This window comes from Heterocephalus glaber, unplaced genomic scaffold (genome assembly GCF_053883595.1).
Source record: "Heterocephalus glaber isolate CG9 unplaced genomic scaffold, H.glaber_assembly_v1.0 deba00001465, whole genome shotgun sequence".
In the NCBI taxonomy this organism is placed as follows: Eukaryota; Metazoa; Chordata; class Mammalia; order Rodentia; family Bathyergidae; genus Heterocephalus; species Heterocephalus glaber.
The window spans coordinates 1089104-1107730 of record NW_028258312.1 but is presented as its reverse complement, the minus strand read 5'-3'; the positions used below and the strand labels follow the sequence as shown (position 1 = coordinate 1107730).

General features: G+C 39.8%; 1 protein-coding gene across 1 annotated transcript in view; it reads left to right on the top strand.

Annotated features, from left to right (window-relative positions):
• Ube2d2 (ubiquitin conjugating enzyme E2 D2) overlaps window positions 1-18627 on the top strand; it is a 71675-nt gene that overhangs the window by 34175 nt on the left and 18873 nt on the right. The window contains exon 2 of the mRNA XM_004841843.4: window positions 16483-16546. Coding sequence (XP_004841900.1) covers window positions 16483-16546 — 64 coding nt within the window. The remainder of the gene's footprint in view (window positions 1-16482; window positions 16547-18627) is intronic.

Below are 18627 nucleotides of genomic sequence, written 5' to 3'. Positions count from 1 at the left end.
GGGATCGAACTTGGGTCCTTGTACTTGCACAGCAGGCGGCAAAACCACTGGGCTAAATCCCCAGGGCCCCCACACACACACTTTTGAAGCAGGTCCTTCTAGTTGCCCAGGCTGTGCTTGAACTTGTGACCCTCCTGCCTTAGTGTCTAAGAATGCTGGGATTATGGATGTGTACCACCAAGACCAGTTTATAAAATGATTTGTGGAGCCAGGTATAGTGGTGTACTATCTGTAATCCTAGCACTCAGGAGGCTGAGGCAGGAGGATTGCTGTGAAATGAAGGCCAGGCTGGGCTACAGTGAATTCAAGGCTAGCCTGAATTTCCTAGGGAGGCCCTGTTTGAAACAATTTTTTTCTCCCGGTACTGAGGATCAAACTCAGGACCTTTGCACATGGGAGCCAGGTATAGCGCCACTGAGCTAAATCCTGGCCCTCAAACAAATATTTTTAATATAGGTAATACTTGTTAGTACCAACTCTTTGCCCAGTCTAACTGTGGACATGAATTTTCTGTAGGGCCCTCTTTGGACCCTTGCTGCAGATAACATGACTGTCCTTTAAGGGTGTGAATTTCATCACAAGAAAACAAAAGTATTCACTTTTCTTATTGTCATGGTACTGTAGTATCTTCCCTCAAGATAGTAGTAGTAAGTGTTCTGATACTATGTACAAGGGTAGAAGGTACTTGATTAGATGCCCTGTTAGATACATTCAGTGTGGACAAAGGGCTCCTATCTCCAAGCTCACATAAAATGTAATTTTTAAAAGGCATGTTTGTTTTTTTTTGAGACAGTGTCTTGCTATGTAGCCCAGGCTGGCCTGCAACTCAGCAATCCTCTTGCCTCAGCCTCCCGAGTGCTTCAATCACAGGCGTGCGCTACCATGCTCAGCTTTATGAAGACATTTTTCAAATGCACCTGTTTACACTTATCAAAAGTGTCTAGGTGTGTTTTTTGCTTTTTGGAGACAAGAGTCTCTCTATGTATATAGTTAGACTGGTCTTGACCTTACTATGTAGCTGGTCTCAAACTCATCTCAAACTCAAGGCAGTCCTTCTGCCTCAGCCTCCCAAGTGCTGGAATTATAGATAGTATTTAGTTTTGGAGGCTGGACTGTTCCAGGGAAACTTACGGATCTTTGTCAGTTGGTGGTTTGAATAATTGTTTTGTAATATGTATACTCTTATGTTTGAAACTTGGTTCTGGCTTTTCTTTCTTTCCTTCTTCCTTCCTTCTCTCCCTCTTTCTCCATCTCTCCTTTCCTCTTGAATTTGGGATGTAGCTCAGCACCTTCAGCTCTTGCCTAGTATGTGCAGCACCCTGGTTTCAATTCCCAGCACAGGGCATCTGGAAGGGGCTTGACTTGTTTGTTTCCCCTTTGATTTATCACGAGACAGTTTTTGTAGCTATGTAGCCAGCCTTCCAGCAAAATTAAATTTAACCACTTACTTAACTGTTGATCTGCTCATCTTAAAGAGCTTCTCAGAGTATGGGAAGACTGGTGTAACCATGGTAAGGTTCATCATTTTGAACTCTGTTAGTTTGGGACAAAAATTTGATTATTCTTTGGAAGTGTGAAGTCCATGAAAATTATTACTTTTTAAGATTCAAAAATTTATATTTCTAAGTTAACACATATGCTACTTACTAAAAATAGTTCATGCAGGCTCTTTGGAGAGGTGTAGTTTAATAATGTGTTGAGTGTAATGAGAAATAGATGTGATTTTACCTCTTTTTGAGGTTTCCACTGTGCTGCCACCTGAACACAGAAACACACTAAGATAAATGAACATTCAGTCCTCCTTTTGTCTGTGCCCCCCACCACCACCACCACGTTTTCAGGTTTGGGATTTGGTGATTAGTGTCATAGAAGGGTGTGGCAGTAACCTCTGACAAGTACTAAGTTCTTTCAGATCCTACTTTGTTGCATAGTTGTCTAAGATAAAATTCAGCTGATAGAAGAGATGCTGGTTATCCAGATACCAGGAAGCAAACTCCTTCCTAGCATTGCAGTGTTTTCTTTGGAGCTTAGTGAGTAGTGAAGTCTTTTAGCATAGATGTTCTGCCATCTGTCTATTTGTACATAGACTCTTCCCATCTGCCTGGCTGTGTGCCACACTCATTTTGGACGGAGGAGTAGAGAACAGAGACCACTGCCTCAGTAACTGACAATAGAGAGAATTTCGTACCCTGACAGAGGGAGTCAAATCCTATTTGGAGGGAGTCAGACCTGCCCTCAGCATTTAGCCACCTGAGCTCATTAGCTAGAGCAGTTGGTAGCAAGGAACAGTTGTTTGCCTACTTTGGAACCATGTGTGCTCCCCTATTTATTATGGAAGTAGTCTTACTGGAGTACTTAGGATTTTCCTATCCTATTAGTCATTTACTCAGTTATCTTTTACTTTGACCCTGGTTACCAAGATTCTAAACTTATATTTTGTTAGGAATGGGATTTTAAGACTGCAGTATCAGAGGCAGAGATTATTATGTTTTTATATACCTTCACTGAATCTAAAATGCCATAAATCAAAAGATGTGTCATTATTATACTAAGAAAGGAAGCATTGCCAATTAAGTCGATACGGCATTGATTGGAGTATGCAGTCTGATTTCAGGCATGTTAAAAATTCATCTTACAGGGCCGGGGATTTAGCTCAGTGGTTTCACCACCTGCTGCACAAGCACAAGGACCTGAGTTCGATCCCTGGTGCCAAAAAAAATTTCACCTTACATTGTTGGTGGGAGTGGAGACTGCAACTGCTATGGAAATCAGAGTGGAGATTCCTCAAAGAACTAAAATTGGAGGTTCCATTTGACCCAGCTGTTCCCCTTCTTGGTATCTTCCGAACAGAATTAAAAGCCTCATACTATAGTGATATTTGCACACCCATGTTTATAGCAGCACAATTTGTAATAGCTAAATCTTGGAGGGGCCGGGGATTGAGCTCAGTGGTTTTGCCGCCTGCTGCACAAGCGCAAGGACCCGAGTTCAATCCCCGGTACCAAAAAAAAAAGTAATTGCAATAAATCGTGGAGACAGCCCAAATGCCCATCAACCAACAAATGGATAAAAATGTGGGTTTTTTAATACAACAGAATACTACTCTGCTATAAAGAAGGAAAAGCTTTAGACATTTCTAGTTAAATGTATGCACCTTGAAACCATACTCTTAAGTGAGATCAGTCAGACACACATGTTTAAATACTGCATTGTTTCTCTGGTGTGAGAAACCAAAAGTAGAAATAAGGACAAAAATGTACAATAGACATTGTGGGAAATGGGAAGAAAATGTTCAAATGAGAAAGGGAACAAAGGGAGGGGGAGGGGGAAAGGAAAGAAGGGACAAGAAAAAAAAAGAAAATTGAAGGAAAAAGTGGAAAACAAGGGGCTGGCATTTAGCTCAGTGGTTCCACCGCCTGCTTCGAAAGCTAAGGACCCGAGTTTGATCCCCGGTACCAAAAAAAAAAAAAGGAAAACAAAGCTTTTGTACATAAGAGAAGGGAGATGGGGGGAAAAGAAGCAAGATATATCATGTACTGGCACAAATTCCCTATGATGAGTGTTATCATTAAGTATATCTAAAATGTACCAATAAATGTGTTGCTAAAAAATGTATCTTACAGGGCTGGGGATTTGGCTCAGTGGCACCGCACCTGCCTTGCAAGCGCAAGGTCCTGAGTTTGAGCCCGGGTACCAAAAAAAAAAAAAGGATCTTACAGTTAAGGAAATATGATATTAATACCTTTGTTTAGGTAGTAAACATATAGTTGAACTTTGAGGTCTAGAAATACTCACTAAGCAGCTCTCATGGACTGTGTGCTGAACAAAAAGATAGAGGTTAGCTCTTATTTGTTACTGGCTCAAGAGACATTAAATAAGCACATAGGTCAATACGAATCATGCTAATTGTAAAAGCAACTTGTAATTTTCTGTAGTTTTAATAAGGAACAAATGGAAATAGGGTGAGGGGCTCTAGGAAGACCTAACCACAACATTTAAGTGAAGCTTGAAAGTGCATGGAAGAGATGAGGATTTGGAGAGTATTCAAGGTAGCATGTTCCTAGAGACATGGACTGCTTGAAATTAAAAAGCCAATAAAGAAAAAGTTTTATAAACAATGGCGTACTGTTCAGACTGAAGAAAAGAAGGAAATCCTTTTATTTGTAACAACATAGATGAATCTGGAATACATTATTAAGTGAGGGAAGCCAGGCACAGAAATAACCATGTAATCTCACTTCTGTGTGAAATCTAAAAGTCAAACTCATAGGAGTAGAATGGGGGGTGGGGTCGTGCAGAGGTTTGAAAGCTGGGAGGAGAGTTGGGTCAAAAGGATACAAAGTGTCAAGAGGAATAAGAGCTCTCTTATACAACATAGTAGGTGTAGTTAATAATGTACTGCATTCTTCACTGCCTAGGCCCCTTCTTTTGTTCTGAACTGGCCTGAAAGAGGCCTGGCAAATCTATTTTAGCTTCCTACAAATTATTGCTATTTTTTGTTGTGCTGGGGATGAACCCAGGACCTCAGGCATGTGAGGCAAGCCCTCACTGAGCTATGTGCCCAGCTCTGTACTGAATTCTTGAAAATTGCTAGGAGAATGTATTTTAAGTGTTCCCCCATTTAAAAAATATTAGTTCACCAAGCATAGTGGCACACACCTGTAATCTCAGTACTCAGGAGGCAGAGGCAGGAGGATCACTAGGAGTTCAAGGCAGCCTGAACTACACAGTGAGAGTCTGTCTCCAAAACAAAAGTTAGGTAATGAATATATTAGGTGAACCTGGTTGTGGTGGCACAGGACTGTAATCGTAGCACTCTACGATGCTGAGGCAGGAGGACCACAAGTTTGAGTTCAGCCTAGGTGACTTAGCTTGACTCTGTCTCAAAAAACATTTTTCACAAGGGGGTGCTGAGAATGTAGCTCAGTGTGAAGATCCTCGGTTCAGTCCCCAGTACTGTCCCCCATCCAAAAAAAGTTGAGGTTTTTCACGTTCTGTCCTGTCTGCCACAGGCCCCCCCTTTCCATTCAGCCCTAGGAAAGATCCTTGATCCTCAGTAATGAATAAAAGGTAGTCAAGTGCAGTGGTATTTGCCTATAGTCCCCGCTACTTGGGAAGCTAAGATAGGAGGATGCTTTGAGCCCAGTAGTTCGAGAATAATGTGGGGCAACATAGTAAGACCTCAAAATAAATAAGTAAAAAAAAATCCACAATAATAAACAATACTGCCTTTAATTATGCCAGAACATTTTCATCTAAATGGTTGCTGCTGAGGTGCTCAAAAAGAGAAATTACTTGTTCTCTAGTATTATCCAGTCTTACTCCTAAACATCTTTTCCATTCAGGTTCAATAATTAAATCTGGTTTTGTTTGTTTTGAGACAAGATCTCACCATATACTTCAGGCTGGCCTTTAATTTACTTCAGTGATCCTCCTGCCTCAGACTCCCAAATGCTGGGATTATAGGCATGGACCACCACACTCAGTTTCAATAATTAAATCCTGCCAGGTGTGGTGGCACACACCTGTAATCCTAGCATTCAAGATGTTGATCCCTAGTACCAAAAAAAAAAAGATGTTGAGGCAGAAGAATTGCTGCAAGCTCCTGAGGCCAACCTGAATTACATAGCAAGACCCTGTCTCTACTCCCACTCCATCCCCCAGAAGAAAAGAAGCTGCTTGGAAAAATAAGGAGGTCCATAAGGAATAAAAAGTTTTTATCTTTGTAATTGGAAATGATTGGTGTTGATGTGCTTTAGATTTTTTTTTCTTTTTTTTTTTTTTTTGGTACTGGGGGTCAAACTTAGGACTTTGTGCTTGCAAGTCAGGTGTGGTGCCACTGAGCTAAATCCCTGGCCGTGCTTTAGATTTTTTGAGACAGGTCTCATTGTGTATCCCAGGCTGGCCTCAGACTCACAGTGATCCTCCCAAGTGCTGGGATTATAGGCATGTGGCACCACTCCAAACGTGATGTGCTTTAAAACCACAACTGTGCTTATTGTGAAGATAAATGTGTTAGTTACTTTTCTTGCTGCTGAGACAAAATACCCAACACCCGAAAGTTAAGGGAGGAAAGTTTTATTTAGCTTACAGTTTGTAGAGGTTTCAGTCCAAAATCAGCTGACTCCAAGGCAAAGTGGCATGGCAGAGGGGAATCACAGAGAGAAACATTTCATGGTGGGCAGAAGGTAGCAAAGCAAGCAAGGAACAACCACCCACAATTCTTTCTATCCCTTAAATCTTATCCAGGATATGTAGGGCAGGTAGCGATCACACCCTTAATCCTAGAGCCTGTGATCCTAGCTTTGCACCATGAATCAATCCCAGCATCACACACTCTAGATCCAGCCACCTCTAAAAAAGCCCCACCTATGACTGCATGAGGCTTTGAGAGGACATCTAAACAGAAGCAGTAACAATAGATAAAAATGATCTGGGAGCCCAAGAGTGTAGTTTAGTGATATAGTGCTTCCCTGCCAAGCATAAGACTTTGGGTTCAATCCCCAGCATTGAAAGAAGAAAACGATTTAGGACTTAGCTTAATTTTAAAATTTTATTTTTTTAATTCATTTTCTGCTGTATTGGGGATTGTAACCAGGGCCTTCACGATAAACTATATCTTCAGCCCCTCTCACACATGTTTTGTAGTACAAGAGATTAAACCCAGAGCCTTCACTTTGAGCTATATCCCCAGGCCATTTTAAATAGTTTTTTAATTTTGAGACAATGTCTTGCTAAATTGCCCAGGCTGGGCTCAAATTTGTAATCCTCCTGTCTCATCCTCCCAGAGTCCTGAGATTATAGGCATGTACCACTAAGTTTGATTATCTTTTTCTAAACCTTTTCTTTGTGTTTTTAGTGGTACTGGGACTTCACACTGAGCTACATTCTCAGTCCCTTTCTTTTTGAGACAAGGTCTTTGTTGAGTTTCTCAGACTGGCCTCGAACTTCTGGTCCTCCTGCTTCAGCCTCCCAGAGTGCAGGGGTGACTTGTAATTATTTTTTATTGGGGGGGGATTACTGATAGCTGTGTGATTCCTTTGCATTCTAGAAGCAGAAGAGAGAAGTCAACTGCAATTTATTTGATAGAGAGAACTTTGAATTAGCTTGGGGGTTGTTTTGTTTTGATTTTGATAGGTCTTGTCTTGTGGACCAGGCTGGCCTTGAACTCCTGAGCTTCTACGTCCTGAGCTTCCTACCTCAGCTTCTTGAGTACTGGGACTTCAGGCATGCACCACTCTGCAGGATCTTGTGAAAACTGATCTAGACAAGTTCAGTGCCTGATTGATTTGCTTTAAGTTACCTGAGAGTGTAATGATTAAAAAAAAATCAAAGTAAGATATAGAAAACTTGAATTGTGCCTGTTTTCCCTACTGATACTGGCAAGAATGTAATGACTATAAAATTCTTTTTTGTTACAGTGGTAGGAATTGAACCCATAGCCGTGCACTAAATTACAGCCTCAGTTCTCCCCCCACCCCCACTTAAATTTTTTATTTTGAGACAAGGTCTCACTAAGTTGCCCAAGCTGGAATTTGGGATCCTCCTGTCTCAGCCTCCCAAGTAACTGGGAATTATAGCCATGTTCCACCACACACAATTTAAAATTATCTTCTAATTGTTGTGGGTTCTTGTTTTTACTTTTATATTATAACATGAGATACTTCATTTTTGTAGCATAAAAATCTCCATTTGGAATTTGGGGTTGTAGATTAGTGGTAGAGTGCTTGCCTAGCTTGCACAAGGCCCTGAGTTCTATCCCCACCACACACACACCCCTCCATGTAAGTGTTTTGATAAAACTAATTATTGAAGTGAAGGCTATCTAGAGTTTTTTTAAATAAACTTAGAAAATAGTGATCCAAATACACACCTGTAATCCTAGCAGTCTGGGGAGGCTGAGGCAGGAGGATCGTAAGTTTGAGCCCAGTCTTCGCAGTTTAACACTTAGACCCCCTGTCTTAAAATACAAAATAAAAAGACCTGGCTCAGATGTTCAGTATGAAGGCCTTGGATTCAATCCTCAGTACCATCTTTTACACACACACGGAAAAAACAGTGATCTATTTAAGAAAATTCTTTCTAATAATTGAAACATTAGCAACTGGTCAGGTGTGATAGTGCACACCTGTATTCCCAGCACTCAGGGAGGCTGAGACAGGAGGATTGCCGGGAGTTGGGTGCCAATGTGGGCTAGTCAGTTCAAGACCAGCCTAAAGAACAAATCGAGACCCTGTCTAAAAACAAGCAAACAAACAAAAAACAGCAAAAATAAGTAGCAACTAATTTGTTATGTGAAACATTAAGTATAGAATTGATAAAAATATGATTTAAAAAGGAGAGGTTCCTGGTTTCTAGTGAATTTAAATATTTATCTAGAGTAATGTGTGTAGAATAAATAAGGGCTACCCTGATATGGTGGTACATGCCTTTAATCCCAGCTACTGAGGAGGCTCAGGCAAATTCAAGGCCAGCCCTGGACAATTTAGCATAACTCTGTCTCAAAAAGTTAAAAAAGGCTCTAAGAATAGCTCTGTGGTAGAGCACCTGCGTTCAATTCCCAGCACTGCAAAAAGAAAGAAAAATGAAATATGTTTTGGTTTACATATGGAATACCAAAATAAGCAGCAGTAGAAACAGGAATGAAGCTGGGTGTGGTGGTGCATGCCAGTAATCTGAGCACTCTGGAGGCTGAGGCAGGAGGATTGCCGCAAGTTCAAGGGTAGCTTGGGCTGCATAGTGAGCTCAAGGATAGCCTGAATTACAGAGCAAGACCCTGTCTCAAAAAAAAAAAAGAAGTGGGCCCGGGATTTTAGCTCAGTGGCTCTGCCACCTGCCTGGAAAGCGCAAGGTCCTGAGTTCAATCCCCGGTACCAAAAAATAAAAATAAATAAATCTAGAAGAAAAAGAAAGAAAAAAGAAAAAGCAACAGGAATGAACTAGATGTACTGTGTATTTTTATGGAAAAATACCTCAACATTTTGAGGGGGAAAGCATAGTATAGAAACATAAATGCCATGTAATACTTTCTAAATAAGAGTTGAAGAACAAAGGTGGAAGTGGTAGAATGTGCCAATAATCTCAGCACTCTGGGACAGAACTCTGGGAGAGAACTCTGGCAGACTGAAGCAGGAGAATCACAAGTTTGAGCCCAGCCCGAGCCTTTTAGTGACTCAGTGAGACCCTGTCTCAAAATAAAAAATAAAAGGGCATGGGAATGTAGCTCAGTAGGAAGGCCCTGAGTTCAATCTCCACTACTGTACACCAAACCCCTCCCCACCAAAAGAGAAAGAAAAACAGTACTACGGTATTTATGGACACTTAGAAAAGTATAAGAGAATTTATGGGACTGAGAGACACTATATTCATTGTAGTCATGTACTTCTGGGAAGGTCCTTGGGGACTTTTTAGAGATGTAAAGTTAAAGCAGGAGAATTAAGACTGGGCAAAGCTAGGAGGTAAGTTTGGGGCCTATATGTTCTAAATTTTAGGTTGACTCTGACTTTTGACAAGAGTACAGACTAAATGATTACCACTTTATTCAATTCAAGAAAAGATTGATGTTGATACATATTTCCATCAGTTTGTTTCTAGACAAAGCTTTGTGTTTTGGTTTTGTATTTTTGGGGGGTTGGTTTTTTCAGTGCTGGGGATAAAACCCAGGGCCTTCCCACTAAGTGACAGCCCCAGCCTTTCTTAAAATTTTTTTTTGAGATAGGGGTCTTCCTAAGTTACTTAAATTGCCCAGGGTGGACTTGAACTTGCAACCCTCCTGCCTTAGCCTCCTCAGTGCTGGGATGACAGGCATGCTCCACCATGTCCAGCTTCACTTTCCTTCCAAATCTTAGGTAGTGAGTTTTCTACTGTCATCCTTTGTCTCTCATTCTTCTTTAACTTACCAAACATAAAGGTAATCAAGCTTTTATGCACATTATAGTTTTCTGGAGGTCTTGTTTAAATGAAAGCTGTTCAGCCTTACTTTAATTTCTTCTGGCTCAGTATTTCTGTTTCCTTGTGTTTTGTTTTGTTTTGTTTTGAGACAAGGTTTTGCTCTGTAATTCAGGCTGGCCTTGAATTCTTAAGTGATCCTTCTCCTGAATGCTGGGATCACAGTGCGTCACCATGCCCAACAGGACCTTAGTTTTGAGGATAGTTTGGCTTTACTGTTCTTTCTTTGCAGTTTAGTAATTCTAGATAAGATTCTATTTAACTTCCTGGGCAAATGCTATATATAGTTCTGAGATATTTCTATCTTGTAAATTTCTGATATTTTAGATGTAAACTGAAGAAGCATGGTGTAGTGTGATACCCAGGTTCTTTTTTTTTTTGGTACTGGGGATCAAATTTGAAACCTTGCGTTTGCAAGACAGGCGGCAGAACCACTGAACTAAATCCCTGGCTCTAGGTTAGTTTCTTTACATTTTTGTTGTCTTATAAAATTGGAAATAAGTCAGATGATCTCTTTTGACTGTAAAGTTATAATTCTGTGAATCCACAATCTTCTTTGTAAATTTAAACGTATTCTGATTATAACCACCAGAGGTCCTTGACCTCTGTCCCCCTCCCCCATACTGGAGATGAACCCAGGACCTTCACACTGAGCTGCAGCCCAGCCCTTTTTTAAATTTTGAAATGAGATCTTGCTAAGTTGCCAGGATACCAAACCTGGCCTCAAATTTATGATTCCTCCTGCCTCAGCCTCCCAAAGTACTAAGATTATAGGCATTTGCTACCACTCCCGGCTGATATCCTTTATTTGTTATACCAATGTTCTGAATAATTAAACCTTAGTTGTGGTGGCACGTTCTTGTAATCTCAGAACTCAGAAGCCTGAGCCATGAGGATTGCCTCAGTTACATAATGAGTTCAAGGCCAACCTGGATTACATAGCAAGCCTCTGTCTCCAAAAAAGCAAACAAAAACTTTACAACTATTTTTCTACAAAGTGAATTATAACTTCTCCCAATTCCTGTCTTGTTCCTTTCACCTTATGCCAGAAATATGAAAACCAAAGGGTGAAACAGATCTTTTCCATGCTATCTTTATTCTATTTCATAATTGTTAAAATTGGGGAGGGGTGTGATTTAATAGCTAGTAAAGCTGGGCATGGTAGTAAATGCCTGTAGTCCCAATTACTTTGGAAGGCTGAGGCCAGAGAATCAGTTGAGCCCACAAGTTCCAGGCCAGGCTGAGCAACATTCTGAGACTCAGTCTCAAAAAAACACAACATGCAAATAAGATACATTCATTTTAACCAAGTAGACTTAACTTGCTTACTTAAGGATACAGTGAAAGGAAAATCTATACATGAAGTAAGAGCCACGTGTGGTTGCACACCTATAATTCCAGCACTTGCAAGGCTAAGGCAAGAAGCTGGAACGTTAAAGGACAGCGTGGGTTACATAGTAAGACCCTGTGTCAAAATCAGTCAATCAGTCAATCCAGGGAAATAAAAAACAGGGAATAATCCTTTGGAAAATAAATATTCAGGAATAAAACATAAGGGATTATTATTATTTCTGTTTGTCACTGCATTAGAAATCATATTCCTAAGCAAAAAAAGATAGGAAATGTGTTAAAAAGTTCATAGCAAGGTAAACCTTACTTGAAAATAAATTAGTTGGAATAAGATTTAGGGGCTGTTTTAACTAAGACCAGAGAATTTCTTTTTTTGGTCTTAGTTCAAAGAATCAAAATTGTTTACAACTCATGGTTGTGAAAGATTTTAGTTCTGCTGTATTCCTTTTTGGTTTTTTGAGACAAGGTCTTGGTATGTAATCCAGGCTGGCCTTTGAACTCGCTGTGTAACCCAGGCTGGCCTCACATTCATACCAATCTTTCTGCTTCAGCCTTTTCACTTACAGGATTACAGTTATAGATGTGCTCTACCACACCTGGCTGTGCTGTATTCCTGTGTACAAGGTAGTATGCAGCAAAAAAGAAGTAGTTTAAATTGAGTAAAATATATAGTTTGCTCCTCCAATAAGATTTTTATTTTATTTTTTTGTGGCACTGGAGAGCAAACCCAAGGGCACTTTACCACTGTGCTATATAACTTTGTCCTTTTGTTTTTTTATTTTGATTTAGGGTCTTGCTGAATTGCCCAGTCTTTCTCAACTCCTACACTTCTGCTTCAACTTCCTGCACCATTGAGCCCAGTCTTTTTTTTTATTTTATTGGTGGCAAAGTTTCACATTTATTAAAGGTAGGGAAAAAATCCCAGAAGACTAGGGGGAAAATGAACTCTGTAGAGTGAGTTTGGGCCAAGTAGAAAGAGAGGAAAAATAAAAATAATACCCTACACTATTGGCCACCATGAAGAACCATGATAATGTAGTGTTGTTGTTGTTGTTGTTGTTGTTAATATTAAGGATTTTGAGAAAAGGTAGAATATAAAATCTTTTTTAAAATTGAGGATTTTCTCCAGGAGTGGTGGTGGCACACGGCTGTTATCCCAGCATTCCAGAGGCTGAGGCAGGAGGATCACTGAGTTCAAGGCCAGCCTGCACTACAAAGCAAGACCAGCCTTGCCTCAAAAAAATCAAAACAAAACAAAAATTGAGGATTTTCTACTTTGACGGAAGGTTTCCTTCTCCCCTCTTTTACTACATTTAGTTATGTATACTGTACTTTATTTCTCTTGCCCTTTACAAAACAAGGTTTTTTCACAAACCACTAATTCCTAGTTTTGGGGTTTTTGTCCTGGTCATATTCTTAAACCTAGTAATGTGGCTAGACAATACTAATCTGAATGTATTTTTTTTCTTTGTTTTGATTTTTAGTTCTTTTTTCCCTTCACACATTTTTTAAATTAATTTTCTCAAACTAGAAAGTCAAGCCGAGTGTAGTGGCACATGCCTATAATTCCAGGACTCAGGAGGCTGAGGCAGGAGGATTGCCATGAGTTTGACACCAGCCTGGGGTACATAGTGAGTTCAAGGCCAGCCTGAACTGCATCGAGAGACCTTGTTTCAAGAAAGTTTAGCCGGGGATTTAGCTCAGTGGTGCCGCAGCCTGCCTCGAAAGCATATTGACCCTAGTTCGATCCCTGGCACCAAAAAAAAAAGAAAGTTTAAAAAATTTTTTAAAAAGTTAAAGGATTTAGGTATCAAGCCAAGTGATAAAGGGAACTCATTCAGCCTTTTTTTTTTTCCTGTCCACATGTTCTGTCTAGATCAGTGTCTTCAATTAAGTTTTCATCTTGATGTAGAAATGTCAATATTATTGGTTATATATTTAGTCTAACTGGGTCTTCACTATTTAGATTACCCTCCAGAGAGTGACAATTTTTAGTAACGGGCTAATTTTTTTCACAGGCAATATATTCACTTTATAAAATTCAAAAGTTATAAAAGGAATATGCAGTTTTGATTCTCACCATAAAGCAAGCTTACTTAAAGAAACTGTTGGTAACTAGATCCTTGTGTAGCAGGTATTTTATTCACAAAGATGGATGGTTATGTGCATTTAAAAATAATCCACTTTGAGAACTGGGGGTGTATCTCAGTTGGTGAGCACTTCCCCAGCATGTTGAAGGCCCTGGCTTCAATCCCCAGTACTATAACAAAATAAATGGCTTTGTCATATACATTATGTGCAATAAAATTCAACAATTTTAAGTAAAGTTTATCAATTTTCAGTATACAATTTGAGATTTGACAAACCTGCTGTACCAAAATCATGATATGCAACATACAATAGTTCTGTTACATCACACACAGAGCTCCTGTACATTTGTATTCAGTCCCTTCCCTCCAGCCACTGGAACCATTAATCTGCTTTGTTTCTCTATAGTTTTACGTTTTCTAGAATGCCAGATAAGTGCAATCATATCATGTAAGTCTTTTTATGTCTGGCTTCTTTTACTTAGCGTTATGCTTTTGAAAGTCAGCCACATCTGCCTTGAACCAAAGAAGTGTTAAATGAGTATATTAAATGTCTATTAGCCTACATTTGGGTTAGGTTTTAAAAATTAATTATGTCATACTGGCTCATGAAATGAACACGTGGATCTTATGCTCAGGTTAGATAAATCATAGTTCCTGAGGTCAAATCTTGATGTCATTTGGCGTGGGAAAAGGTAATTCAGTTTGAAAGGAGTAAAAGATTAAGGCTAAATCAGAAGTAAAATTTCATTTAATGCACATGGCAGGTCTTCAGAATAGCTTGTTAAATTCAAATTGTATTTTTAATAGCAACCTCTTGCTATAGCAGTCATTTCTTGAATCAAGCAAGAGTTCCTGCAATACTGGTTTGTATTGCAAACATTTAGGAATGGGAATTGTACAGTAGGCTTTATTTATTCTTTGACATGGCCAGGAAATCTGTAGGAAGAGACAAAATCCAAAATCTGAGATACTTGAGAAAATGTTAAATCTCTGTCTCTCTTTTTTTTTTTGGTACCAGGGATCTAACTCTGGACCTTGCACTTGTGAGGCAGGCGGCAGAACCACTGAGCTAAATTCCTGGCCCAAATCTTTGCATTTTTTGAGACAGGGTCTGAACTCACTATGTAGCTCAGGTTGGCCTTGAACTCACAATGATCCTCTTGCCTCGCCCTCCCCAGTGCTGGGATTACAAGTATACACCACTGTGCCTGGCTAATGTTAAATCTTTATCTCAATCCCAGAACTTTTTTCCCTAGACTTTATTTTTGTGCTTTACTACACTCCCGAGTTTACATATAGGATAAAACAGTATAATTGGAAGGGGGGGGAAGGAAGAGGGAGGAAAAAAGAATTAAAGGAAAAAATGGAGGGCTGGGGATTTAGCTCAGTGGTTCCGCCACTTGCCTCACAAGTGCAAGGTCCTGAGTTCAATCCCCAATACCAAAAAAAAAAAAAAAAAGGAAAAAATGGAAACAAAGCTTTTGTAAATACGGAAGAAAGATTGAAGAGAGGGGAGGGGAATGGGGAAAAAAAAGAATCAATATATAGTATGTACAGGTACAGATTCCCTGTGATGGAATGTGATCATTATATATATCAAAAGTACCTGCCTTGCATGCGCACGTTCCCCAAGTTTGGCACCAAAAAAAAAAGAATACCATTAAAATTAAATTTTAAGGGCCAGGGATTTGGCTCTGGTTCCACTGCCTGCCTCGCAAGCGCAAGGTGTCCCGAGTTCTATCCCCGGTACCAAAACAAAATTAAATTTTAAAAAACAGTATAATTGGTGTTCTAAAATGACTGGTTGAATAACTGAGGAAGGGACCTACAGAAAAAAATATGTGCTGCAAATTAAAATATAATATTTGGAGTACTAAAATCATACCTTTGTATAGTTTATTAATAAGTCTAATTTTTATTGCATTTTAAAAATACTAGATTTTGCTGTTGTTCTTTGGAGTCAGGGTCTTCATACTGAGCTACACCCCGGCTTTTTGTTGTTGTTGTTGTTGTTGTTGTTTTTTTGGTACCGGGAATTGAACTTGGGTCCTTGTGCTTGCGCAGCAGGCAGCAAAACCACTGAGCTAAATCCCCGGCCCTATCCCCGGCTTTTAAAAAATTTATTTATTTTTATTTTCAGGCAGGGCCTCACTAACTCCTTGAGTTCCCCAGGCGGGGCTGGAGCTTGTGATCCTCTTGCTTTAGACTCCCAGAGTGCTGGGTTATAGGCATTTGCCACCACACTGAGCTTCTTAGAGCTTATTTTTTATTGCAGAAACCAAGCATATGCCAGGCCCTGGGTTTAGTACTGCAAAAGAAAAAAAAGTGCTTACCTAGCATGCACGTGGCCCTGAGTTTGATCCCCCACATTAAAAAAAAAAAAAGCCTAGCATGGTGGTACACATCTGTAATTCCCTCATTTGGGAAGCTGAGGCAGGAGGATCACTATGAGTTCAAGGCCAGTCTGCACTGCATAGTGAGACCCTATCACAAAAAAAAAAAAAAAAGGAGTACTCGACTGTAGTCCAGAACCAGGGAAGCTGAGGTGAAAGGTTAGCTGGAGCTCAAGACAACCCTGGCAACAGAATAAGGTTATATCTGAGGAAGAAAAAAGGAAAAGATTTTGGAGACTTGGGTATATAGCTCAGTGGTAAAGTACTTGCCTAGCATGTGGTAGACCCTAGGTTTGAGCCCTAGCGCCACTAAAAACAAATTCTCCCCTGCCTCCCATGATTGAATTTGGTTTCCTCCAGCATAACAACCAAGTTCTACAACTGAGCTACACCTTAGAATATATTTTTGTGCTAAAAAAAACCTCAAAATATTTAAAGATTCACCATCTAGGCTGTGCGTAGTAGTGCACACCTACAATCTTGGAACTCAGGAGGCTGAGGCAGGACTGTGAATTTGATGCCAGCCCTATAGCAAGACTGTCTCAAAACAAAAGATTCACCATCTACTCCTTTGACTTTGAAGGAATGATACAAAAAGAAATTTTCCAGTAAGTAGGACAAAGAATATTGGCAAAAATGTAAATTTAGTAATAATGTAAAGTTATATTTATATTGAATAAATTTCTTTGTTTTTTCTTAAGGAATTGAATGACCTGGCACGGGACCCGCCAGCACAGTGTTCAGCAGGTCCTGTTGGAGATGATAGTAAGTATTTAAATGGAATTATGGTGCAAACAGCGTAACACTACCTGTGGGGATCTCAGAACAGATGACTATATTTTTCAGGATTATTTTGTGTAGAGAGAGAATTTGCTACAGGAAGGGGAGGCAGTTTACTATGAGAGAGGCTACTTTTTACGTGCCTCCAGTCATCTTCTGTGTTCACATTTGGAGACTCTTCTGCTAGGTATTATCTTTGTAGTTCTGATTTCTTCCTACCTGTCCTTCATTCCTTCTAGGTATTTTCCAGATATAAAATAATTTGAGCTTCCAGGCACGGTGGTGCACGCCTATAATTTCAGCACTCGGGAGGCTAAGGCAGGAAGATTTCCATGACTTTTGCATTCACGGCCAGCCTGGACAATATAATGAAGTCAAAGCCAGCCTGAACTGCATAGCAAGACCCTGTCTCAAAATAAATAAACAAAATAAAATAAAATAAAATACTTGAGGTATTGTAAGGATGATCTAGTATGTCTAGCTCTTTTATTCATCATACTTGTAAAATCAAGTATAATTTTATTACTAGTGCTGGTGATTGAACCCCTGGCCTTTGAACTGAGCTACATCTCTAGCCACCTCTCCTTTTCCCCTTTGAAAAAAATTTTTATTAGTATATATTTGTAGTACATAATGATAACATTCATCATAGTGTCTTTTTATTTTTGAGACAGGATCTCAGTAAGTCACTTAATTGCCCAGGGTGGGCTTGAGCTTTATTTATCTTTACATTTTGGGTTATTAGAATTTTTTAAAAATGTATCTTGAATATGTATCCCTTACAAGGTGCATGCCTTGTAAAATTTGTCTTCTGTATACTTGATCACTTTCTTTTCTTTTTTTTTTTTTTTGTACCAGAGATGGAACTCAGGTCCCTGCACTTGTGCAGCAGGCGATGAAACCACTGAGCTAAATCCCTGGCCCCCTTTATCACTTTCTTGATGTTATCATTGTAGCATATAAGTTTTAAAGTTATTAATTTAATTATTTGGGGGATTTTTTGTTTTGTTTTGTTTTTTGTACTGGGGATTGAACTCAGGACCTTGTGCTTGCAAGGCAGGCAGTGGCTGCACTGAGCTAAATACCCATCCCTGATTTTTGGTTTTGTTGAGACAAGGTCTCACTTTGTAGTTCAGGCTGGATTGGAATTCACATGTAGCCCCAGGCTGGCCTCAAACATAGCATTCTGCCTGCTTCAGCTTCCCCACCACTGCCTTTATAGGCATGTGCCATCACATCCAGGTGGTTTTAAATTTTGATGAAGCCTAATTTATTTTTTCTTTTACTGTTTGTGCTTGGGGGAAATACTTTTCAAGATAACAGTTTGGAGTTTTTTTGGTGGTACCAGGGATCCGACTCAGGACCTTTCACGTGCAAGGCAGGCGAAGCGCCACTGAGCTTAAATCCCTGGCCCTTATTTGAGAAAGGAATGTAATTGTGCAAGCAATAGTAGCAGCAAGGACAAATTACCTTGGTAAGCTAAAGAAAACTTCTAAAATGAAATTAAATTCCCAGACTGTATTTAAAGATCATCGCCCTTGCTGGGCCTGGTGGCACACACTATAATTCCAGCACTCAGGAGGCTGAGACAGGCAAATTGCCATGAGTTTGACGCCAGCCTGGACTGCATAGCAAGACCCTGTCTCTGAAAAATAAACAACAACAAAAAAATTTAAAAAGATCATCAGCCATTGTGAATTTTGAGAAATTTGACCTGGGGATGGTGACCACTCCTGTGATCCTGAGGCAAGGAGGATCCTAAGTTTGAGCCCACCCTGCGCAACTCAGTGAGACCCTGTCTCAAAATAAAAAATAAAAGGAGCTGGGGATATAGCTCAGTAAGAAGGCCCCCGGGTACAGTCCCCAGTGCTGGGGGAGAAATTAATCCCTCATCTTTCTCTTCAGCTTTGACTATCTTGAGTTAGATAATTGTCAACAGTATCTACCTCCTCAAAAGAAAAAAAGAACTATCCTTAGAGTGAAATTTCCTTAAGCTTGGGTCACATGGATAGTATTTGCTGATAAACATTATACTTAAAAATTTTATGAATGTTTGAGGCCATTTG